Source organism: Capricornis sumatraensis, chromosome 7 (genome assembly GCF_032405125.1).
Source record: "Capricornis sumatraensis isolate serow.1 chromosome 7, serow.2, whole genome shotgun sequence".
In the NCBI taxonomy this organism is placed as follows: Eukaryota; Metazoa; Chordata; class Mammalia; order Artiodactyla; family Bovidae; genus Capricornis; species Capricornis sumatraensis.
The window spans coordinates 35,032,802-35,043,918 of NC_091075.1; the positions used below are offsets into that span (position 1 = coordinate 35,032,802).

Here is an 11,117-nt window from a genome sequence, read left to right on the forward strand (position 1 = left end):
AAATGTTTTTCTGCAAATAGAATATGAGGATGTAGATCATGATTTTTCTGCTTGAAAATAATGAATTATAAAAAAACGTACAAAACCCAACACGACTGCACCACCAGGAAACCAAAGAGTAATCCCTCTGAAGTCTGGGCATGAATCACCTTGCACACTAATCACCTGTTAATTTTTTTTTCTTTCACAATTTTTTAAAGTACAAATTTGTAATGGTTTTTATAAAGGGCATGCCTCCCTTGGGCTATGCTGAGAGTTGCTGGTATTTCTAAGAAGAAAATTCACTATTTTCTGTTACCACCTTCAAAGAAATAGCAAAGAAGAAATCTGGGCTGAAGAGCACGATAGTAATTGCCACTACACCACTAACATAATTGTGTTGATTGTCAGATTGCAGAAATTATAGAAGGAAGATTCAGTCTTTCAGATTTCAATTCACCATGAACTATATGCCACAGAACAATAGCACTCTCTTGTCCCAATTTAGTTCCAAAGGTATTACCTAGCCTACAATTTTTAGGATAATAAGCCCATCTAAAATGTGCTCCTGGTGGGGCCTGTCATTTTAATGATGTCAAGGTTAAATATACTAAGCACGTCAGCATTTTAGGGGCTCATTCCAAATTAAATTTGAATTTAAATCTGTTAAGCATTTCTTTCACATGATTATATTTCACCACCCAGGAAGGCAAGAACTAGCAATTTTAAAATATCTTTTGATGTTATATACTTCATTAATCATATTCCTCAGCTCCAGCTTGCCCTCTTTATCAGTCATTGCTGTGCCCAAACCACAGGACTCCTATCCCCTCACTGTTCATGTATTCTATGCTTATACATCAATAGATGTAACCAAGCAGAAACAAACATGTGATAGTCACATTACATTGTTTCCATAAGACAAATGTTTCTATAGAGGAGATACCACTGTAAATGACAAAGAACACAGAAAAATAAAATGCATCTGTTATTGGCATTCTTATTTTAATATAAATATTCTTATTTTACTTAAAAAATCAATACATAACTTATGTGTATTAGTAGGAGACCAGTAAAAGAAATGGGATTCATTTTCAGAAGGCTGAATTCTGAGGTTAGAAAATGTGGAACATTTTCTTTCCTCTCACCTATGACTAAAGATCTGTCAGCTATGGTATAGCACAAATAGAAGTGAAAGTTCCATAAAAGGAAATATTTAAATGTGTTACTGAAAATTAATATCATATGGATTTATCTATTTAACTTCTATGTGGCAATATGTACTGCCTTATGAAAAAACTACACTCAATAATGGTTCCAAACTGATTTAAGTAAATTGAATGCATAATAAAATTTACTTAGGGAAACTTTTATTCAATTCAAATGTGTCTATTATAATGAGAGGCTTTTATGCTATCTTAATGTTATTTTAATGCCATTTATATAGGAAAATGGTGTGTCCCTAAAATTAGCAAATACTAAAATACAAAATGTTGATTCTACTTGTAATGGTATATCAATGCTCCATAAAATATAATACATTCATAATTTCAGGTAAAAAAAATTTTTGTCTAAATTTGAGTGCTAATATGGGAAACTACATGAAGCAAAACTGCAGAACAACTAACTGATTCTGTTTCAGAGAGGACATATTAATATAAGTTTTTTTGTCTAATTCCACTGGCATTGGCCCAGTATCACTTGACCAGAGATTACAAAACTAAACAAAAAACATAAACAACAATCAAAAACACAATGCTATTTGAATATGTGTTATCTAAATTCAAGAATCCAATAGGACTGAATTAAAATGAATATTTTATTTTGAATCCTCTTACTGAAAATTTTCTTATGATTTAAACTTAAAAAAAATTACTAACTATCCAAACTCTGATCATTAAAAATAAAATCCTCCCTTTACCTCATATTCCCTCTACCACCATACCCTTTTCTCCTTAAAGCAAAGCTCACTGAATTCCTCAAGTCCCATTAAGTCTTTGATTCCTTGCCAATCTGTATGTTGTCACTTCAGTGCACTGAAAGCAACTTTGTCAAAGTCACTTTTGTCCTCAACACTTCTAAACCCAGTAGTCAAGTCTCAGATTTCATCCATAAAATTTGACAGAATTTCTGGTTTTCTCCTTGAAATACTTTCCTCACTTGGCTTACAGAACACACCACACTCCTAGCTTTCTTCTTGACTCACAGATCATACATCTTTCTCTCCTCCTAAATTCTCACTCTGACCTCTACATTTTGGAACACCCTTTGGTATATAGTCTTGGACCTCTTCTTTTTGCATAATTATTCCTTAAGTGTGCTATCCTCTCCCATTGCTTTAAAGATCATGTCTGTAATGATGAATTCTTAATGTGCAGCTTGAATTCCTAACTCCCCCCGAAATTCCAGACTAATGTAATCAATTACCAACTTAAATTCTCAAATTTGATGTCTAATAGAAATATCAAATATAATAAATGTAAATTTTGACTTTTATCTAAAACTTACCCATTGCCCCATATTTGCAATTTTAGTCACCAGCTTGCTTAGGTAAAATACTTCAGAAACCTCATTATTGTCTTTGGATTTTTCCCAGCAGAAGTTTCATTGGAAAATCCTATTTCTTTTATAAACTTCAAAATATATCCACAATCTTACACTGCTCAAATAATTCAGCAACCAACTATTAGAATAGTCCAATTTAGTACTGTCAAATGGTAGTACATAATAATGTTCCTATGACTACTTCAATCAGTTCAACCAAGCAGATATACTTATCTTTCTAAAACACAAAGTATTACATATCATGTGTTTGATCTCAACTCTCCAGAGGGCATCCTATATACTCAGATCTAAATACCATACCATGACTTATAAGCTATGATAGGATCTTCCCAATTTGCCGCTTAGACCTTATTTCCTTCTACTTTCTGCTTTGCTCTCTACACATTTGTTTCACACTGACTTTTAAGATGTTCCTTAAAAGAATTAAGCAGATTCCTTAGTGTCTTATCTCAGGGCAGTTGCCTTTGCTATGCCCTCTGGCTGAAATCCTATTTCATCAGATACCCACATGGCTAATTTCCTTTTTTGGAATCAAGTCTCTGCTCCAATAATCATCTCTTCAGGAGGTCTTACCAGACCACCCTACTCAAAATACAGTGCCATTCCTTCATTTTTCTTAAAAGCATTTATCACTACCTGACATTATAACATGTATTGCTACCCCCATGAGAATGCAATTACTTAAATATAAGGGCATATTAGTTTACTTGTTCCACATTTTAAATCCAGGACCTAAAAAACAGTCGTTCTTAGAGAACAGGTCCAGAATAAATGTCTGTTGGATGATATACTATTCTCCCAAAGAGCATACATACTGCATATTGATAATAATATACACCTTACCCTGTGGGTTTAGGGAACTAATTTAAAGAATTATAATGATTTTGATAATGAAGCAATCACCTTTTCAAGATTACTTGGGAAAAATCAAGTATTCGGAGCAATAAAATAAAATTCAGAGCAATAAAATTATTATTTTAAAAATTACTTTGGGGATGAAGAAAAAAATTACATCTGGGGATGAAGAAAAATTTAACAATTGCTTTAATAAAATTAATAACAATCTTTTTTCATGAATAAAAATATCTGTTAATAAGGATCTTGATTACAGAGTGATTGTAAAATGTTTAACACACAGGGAGGCTTTTTGTGTGCTCCTTGTGCTTGCCTCTGTCTTCCTTCTATTCACTCAGGAAGGCTTTCAACGAGTCAACCCAGCCTCAGCTTCACACTGACAACCATTTCGTGAACAACAGTAGGGTAAAAGCAGGAATACCTGGGGCAGGAATCCAAAACGATGAAGAACACTGAAGAAACACTGGCTATTTCTTTTATACACTACATTTTTGAGTGGCGCCAAATACATTCTAATATTCCTGATGCACTTCGACTCAGTAAATTCTAAGGGCTCCAGTAGTCCCCGCTGGTTAGAACATGACTACTCACTCCTCCAGTCATCCTGAAAGTACACTAGTATTGTGGGATATACTAGCACTGTATGTAACATCTTAATACTAACCCTAGAGAAAACAAACACAAAATGTAAAATAAAAAACAAACCCAGCTCTCTCTTCTGATACTGAAGTTATCTAGAATATCTGATTAACAAATATACAATAATTCTTGTTCATACCAAAAATACCTTCATATTAAAAGTGAAAGTGAAGTCGCTCAGCCGTGTCTGACGCTTTGCAACCCTATGGACTGTAGCCTACCAGGCTCCTCCATCCATGGGATTTCCCAGGCAAGAATACTGGAGTGGATTGCCATTTCCTTCTCCAGGGGACCTTTCTGACCCAGGAATTGAACCTGGGTCTCCTGCATTCTAGGCAGACGCTTTACCATCTGAGCCACCAAGGAAGTCATCTTCACATTAAGGGGTCCTTAATTTGAAGGTTTAAGGTTCTGTGCTCCACCTATTTCCCCTTGTATTTTTTTTTTAATTCACTCTAAACCTAACTATTAAAAATGGCTGTTTGAACCACACTTGACTGTATCTCTTCTGAAATATAGCAATTTGTCTTCATTTTAGGTCATGTAATTGTAGAGCTTAAATGAACATTAATCTAAAGCTTGTTTTAGGGTTAATAAAACAAGGACTAAAGAAAATAAATAGCTTCCCAATATAGTTCAATAAGTTATTGGTAAAACTGGTACTTAACCCTAAACCCTCAAAATTCTAATCCAGAACATTTTTTACTGTCTTATATCCTCCTTCTGTTTTTCACATTTTCTAAAATTTCTGTCCACATCCAAATGCTAAAATTCACCAATTGAAATGACCTAACTCCACAGATGCCTTCTTAATAACCAATCCCAGATTACTCTAGTCTTTTTCTCCCCCTTATCCTTCAGATATCCATCTGATCACTTTTTCCTATGAATTTTAATAATATATTATTCCAACTAGTTTATTAAATATTGGCACAGGGCAAGGTCTAACATAATATGATAAACTGTTCATTCATTTAACCCAGTATTCCATTCTCTAATTATGTGATTTGCCAACATTAAAACTAATGTATCAGGTCAAAGTTGACCTTAGTTTCATTCTCTGTTAGTCTTAATAATAGGATATGCCAGAAGAAAGATTTTGCCTCTCAAACAAGTCAAATAAACAGGAAAATTTCTACTTGATAATAGACACTGGTTTTATATTAGCACACAAACCTGATGGTGCTTGTGGTAGTGGTAGTTGTGGTGGTGGTGGTATGTGTGTGGAAGAAATTGATATAATACATAAAACTTAGTATTTCCCATGGCAAAATTATCTGAAAATATACACGATCATTCACAAAATTCAATGGCTGACATTTGTAAATATATTTATATTTGTGCCCATTTTCTTTTTCACAGCTCTGTATGTGTTTCATGTTACAAACAACAATCAGTTTGGGACCCAAATTGTTTCCTAGGTAAGCAGTTACTAATGTCTGTTTGAAGAAGTGAAGTGAAGTTGCTCAGCCGTGTCTGACTCTCTGCGATCCCATGGACTGTAGTCTACCAGGCTTCTCTGTCCATGGGATTTTCCAGGCAAGAGTACTGGAGTGAGTTGCCGTAATGTCTGTCTAGACCAGCACTATTAAGCGTATTTACATACTATTTGGAATTTTAGTTTTTCACAGATAGTCTTAGCATAAGAGTATATTTCTGCTGTATTTTAATTTTGTGAAAAATTTACACCACTAAATCCAGCAATCAAATCTAGAGAATATAGAATGTTGATATGCCCTAGAATTAAATTCTTAAAAGAGTCAGTGATAGCATTTCTTTTTCTCATTTGAAAATAAAGACTACCTGTATCTTAGAGTATCACAATCCTAATTAAATGGCATCTTTTCCCTAAAATTAAAAAAGAAAAATAATTCATGTGATTTTCAAGTAGGACTACAAAGGAACAACTCAGAATGCAGTGACACCTAATGGCAAAATTATCTTTATAGGGCCACAAAATGTAACTTCTAATAAACATTATATTTGTAGTCAAGCTAAGTATCGTTACCCACCAATATGCTATTGTCTGAAATATCATGAACATCTAATAGTAGCGCCAAATACTTTACTTTTTAATACTAAAGTACTGCATGCAAGTGAAGGAAAACAACCTTCTGCATTAAAATGTGGTTTTAAAATTACATATTTTTGAGATAAACTTGCAGTATGGTGAACTTAGCCTTAGCGATTAGAATTAAATATAATGCACCTTCCATTACTTTTAATAACCTCAACTGGTTTATACTGTTAGATAAGTTGAAAGTTAATGATTTTGATTTTTATTCATATTTGAATTAAAATTTATAGGAGCTACTCATCAGATGTACATTTCACTTTGAGTAGAAAGCAAAGGTCCTCAGTGTAATGGCTTATTAATCATGTCACAGTTGATATTGTTGATTAATAACACTGTCTAACTTAATGCACATCTGAATTGCACTTCAAATAACTGTATTATTGATACATAAAAGTATACATTATAAAGTATACCCCAATTTTATATCCAGAAGCTACTTCTTAATACTCTCTAGAAGTTTACAGTATAAGTTATCTATAACTTAGGGAGCAAACAACTATTGTAAATAATAAAAGAATAACTTAAATCACTGAAATATCTTATACAGTAGAGAGTTCTTGATGACTCCTGAAGGCTATCATTAACCAATGAAAATCATGTGAAGAATTGAAACAATTTGACAGAAGACACAGAACAACTTCTGGAAATGCCACAACATTCTCTATTTGATAAACCTGTCCTCAGTGCAGCAGTAATGAAAATTAATGCTTTAAACTTGCCATCAATTATATTTATAATGTTTATAATATGGTGACACATTTTATTCATCCATCAGTTTTGTACTTTAAACTTTCTCATGATGAAAATATTCTGTGAATTGTCTTAGGCTTCTCAAACATGTCATAGTTGATGATTATTATCTGAAAGGACAAAGTATCATTTGCTTATGAGAAAAACATGCATAAGTGCTTTATTTATATTCCCTTCTGGCATAAGGTATTTTACCATGATCGATAACAATAAAAATATGCTAGTGGGTTTTGTAATATATGAATAAGTACACTGTTTGCGTTCCCTCGTAGAGATATGTAACTGAGGATGGCTCATCTCAATCAGTTCTGTGGGCACAGGAACCAGATAAGAAATGAGCACACATTAAACTGTTAAAACATGAGATCCTCTGTATTAGATATGAAGCAAGACACAAACTGTGTGGTTGACTGGAAATGCCACCTAATCCCTGCTTAATTAAAGCAGTGCTCTAAACTCCTGTTGTGTTTAGGGAGTAAAGAGTGTAGGACGACTGATGTATGAAGAAAATAGCAGTCAGCGTGGCTAATCTCAAAGACTTTGGAGCTTTCTAGCTACATAAATCAGAGCGACTTTTGAATAGCCTCATAAAACACAATATCATTGCCATTCCACTCACGACTTTTTGGTTCTTCCTACAGAATGCAGATCATTAGGAAACTTCTAAGCAATCAAGTAATGTGAGTCTGATGAAATTACTCAATCAATGCACAAGCTCAAAGTAGAAGCATAATTCAAAATTGCACAGTTTTTATATGTCAGAAGACCTTTCCTTGTGGGAGGGGCAAAGAAGATCACAACTGGGGTGATGTATTTCAAAACACTGTGCATGTGCTGCATGTGCACTTGTATTAAACAAGAATATTATAATTATCAATTATCTTTAAAATATGATTTAACAGAAATTCAAAGTAATTACATTAGTTCACTTTGACTAATAAATACATTTTCATTTAAGTTATTAGTTTAACCATTATATCTCATCATTGCAGTGAACTAATATGCTCAAAAATATATGAATTTAAAATATACAATTGATTTTATTTAAAAAATACCTGCATGAAATAAAAACAAACAGGAAGAGATGGTTTTCATGCATACACTTTGGTTTATACCAAAAAGATTCAATATTTAAAGAACCTATTAGAACAGTGTCTTTTTATCTTTCCAGCTCGCCTGAACTACATATTGCAGCTACTTTCTACCTGAACACATCACATGAGGCTGTGAGAACCTTTCATTTCTGCATATCTCTTTTTATTTATAGAGTTGAAATATTCACTTCCCCTCCAGTTTCATCACTTTTATCCCTTTAGTCCTAAAATATGTTTGCCATAAGCATATTTCTCACAATTAAATACTTAAATGAAGACTATCCCCCTAAAGATAATTATTTTTTCCTACTCAACCAAGTAAGTAAACTGATCCAAAGACTATTAACTGATACTTTAAAAATTTCGACATAGTCACTCAGTTTTTAATTTATTATAGTTTAGCTAGGATGGGGGTGGAAGAGAAAGGGGATTTTAACCTCTGACGTGCACATAAATTACACTTGATCATTTTTTTTTAATTTAGGAGGTAACATTTTTCAGTATGTTATAAAAGATATGAAGCATCTGAAACAACTATTAATTTGCTAGTTTCATGGCAATATTGGGTAGTCTATAAAGAAGGTAATTCTCTTGTGTAATGTACTAAATGAATTCAAGTCAAATTATCTGAGAAGTAACTATTTTGGTAGCATCAATATATACATTTAATGCATACAATCAGCTTTCTAAAGAAATCTCTAATTTGCACACAGTGACTTGGGGTGGCAGGTCAGGTTATAAATAAGTAAGCCATGCGATACTAACTGAAAGAACTCAAAGGAAAAAATACAATAGTTGTGTTCTCTTTTGAAACAAATGACCAGACTGCATTGCAAGACAGTTTTCATCTGCTGGAGGACAGTAACAGCTGCAGGTGTTTGCAAGTAAAGTACTTATCGTGTAGACCACTGAATAAGCAATAAAATAACCATTTATCCACACCCTCGCTTCTGAGCAATGAAGAGCATAAGGCAGAAACTCCTAAACACAATGTGAATGTAAAGGTACTATGATAATATAAATCTGTGTTCCTGCTTCAGTCATTTACACCTGGATATAAATTAAATGTAAGTCATTTCTTTAACAGGAGGATACGTCATTTCTGAACTCTTATCAGAACATTACTGAAGCTCTCAATGAGGCCACAATTTCTCCCTGAAAAGTTCTGAACCCACAGGCACTGTTGCCCCCAGGCAAAATGTGATCTAGTAGGCAGGCTATCTAGTGATTAATTTACTAAATGACTACGTACAAGGTTTTCTGAACCCTGACCTTACTACTCCTCGCACAGGGACCTATATGATTCTATTGATATAAACGATAGAGAATGGCAGACATGTTTACAAAGACAGCCTCTGAGACCAAGAGAGGGAGCCCCCTGGAGCTGAGGCTGGCCTCCATGGGTTCACACACCAAACAGAAATCCCTAGCTAAGGCAGACACAACCTCCACCTGCACCAGGTTCCCCTTTCAGGACGTAAGAGTGTGTGTGTGTGTGTGTGTGTTGGGGAAAAGGGGGAGTATGCGCGCGCGCGTGCGTGTCTGTGTGTGTTGCTCGGGGGAGGGCCAGAGGGACGGAATGGGGAGATGCTGCGACCCATCTGTCGCCTCAATTTGCAAACCATCAAACCGTGTGGACAGATAAAAGTCTTGTGCCCAGAAAAATTCCCCAAGAGGGGCCTCTCCTCAGCGCAGTAAATGAACCGCGCTGGCCCGCGGACGCTAATTTCCGAAAAGGAAATCATCGTATTAACGTAGAGAAGGCTGCAAGAGCCGGTCTCCGTTCAGCTCTCACGGATTAGCAAGTGAGAAGAGTTGGAGCCTGAAGCCGCGAGCGCGGTGCATGATAATGACGCGCAGCCCCCACCCGCGCCCGCCCCCGCGCCAGCGCCCGCCGCGGCCAGTCCCGGCCCGTCTGGTTGCCAATAGGTGGGGCCACAAGCATCTCCAAGCCGGCTCGGCGTCCTTCCCGGAGTCAGGCCCCCCCGAGCCCCAGCGCCTTTGCTCTCGGCCTGGCGCTGCAACTCGCGAGTTGACGGCGAGGCGAGGCAGGTGTCTGCGAGGCAGCCCACGAGGGCAGCCCGCGCGCCTCTGCTCCCGCTTTTCCCCCGGCGCCGGAGGCCAGTCTCGTCGCCGCGCCAGGCCCGGCGAGCGCGAGCTGGGCAGCGAGGTGCGCGGCTCCCGGTCCTCGGCGACACGGCCGCCGGCCCCTCCCGTCACGGTGGCGGCGACTCGGCGCGAGTACCGCAAAGCCGAGAGGACAGCAAGAAGAGCAGGAGGCTGGGGGCGCCGCCAGCACCCCGTCACCGCCGCACGCGCTGCGGCGAACGCGGCCCGCTCACGTTGCAAAACCACCTGTTCGATCCGAAGGGAGCTCTCGCCCACCCCCATCTCCCACCCCAGCTCTTTTCGCTCCGCAGATGACTCTCTGTTCCCCCCAATATATATATATATATATATATTTTTTTTTTTTTTTAATGGAGCAAATATACATCCGGGAAAGAATATGGAAGGTAGAGTCGATGAAACTTCCTTTCCTCACACATTTAGAAGCCCCCAGCGCTCCCCGGCACACACGCACGCTGAGGTAAATTGAGACCCCACGCATCCAGCCCACGCTCCACGATTCACCACGAAACCACAGCACAAGTCCAGGTTCAGCATCCACATCCTTCCAGAAAACTGCACAAGTGTGAGGGAAGGGTAGCGGGAAGGGGCAATGAACCGAAGCCACGGCCAACGAGCCACACAGAGGGCGGAGAGGGGGAAGCAAAGGGAAAACGTCTGCGAAACCAAACGGTCAAAGTACCCACGGGCAGCACCAGCCCTTTCTTACCGATGTGAATGATCGAATCCGCATTCGCCGAGTCCCAGGTTCGAGACCACCAGACGGACAAAACCAAGAGCAAGGGGAAAACTTCCATCTCCTCCTAGGCTGATTCTCTTTTAGGATGGATTTTCTTTCAGTGTTAAAAATAAATATATAAAAGTCCAAAGAGTTTGAGGTCACGATAGTTTAGCACAAGCTTTTTCTTTTTTTTTCCCCCCCTAAATTCCTATAACCAGACCAAAGCTGTTAATCGTCGCTGAGGAAGGCAGAGCAACAGAAAGAGCCCAGCCTGAGGAAACCTCCTTCGCGAAGCCGTGTCACTTGGAGG

General features: G+C 37.5%; 1 protein-coding gene and 1 non-coding gene across 3 annotated transcripts in view; both read right to left on the reverse strand.

Moving 5' to 3' along the window:
- The window catches only part of GRID2 (glutamate ionotropic receptor delta type subunit 2), a 1,614,208-nt gene extending 1,603,325 nt beyond the window's left edge, over window positions 1–10,883 (reverse strand). For both annotated transcript variants that reach the window (XM_068975313.1, XM_068975312.1), the window contains exon 1: window positions 10,796–10,883. In XM_068975313.1, the coding sequence (XP_068831414.1) occupies window positions 10,796–10,883 (88 nt within the window). The remainder of the gene's footprint in view (window positions 1–10,795) is intronic.
- Window positions 4,333–4,404, reverse strand: TRNAS-AGA (transfer RNA serine (anticodon AGA)). Its single transcript has one exon. It is a non-coding gene; the product is annotated as a tRNA-Ser (tRNA).
- Window positions 10,884–11,117: the final 234 nt, after the last annotated feature.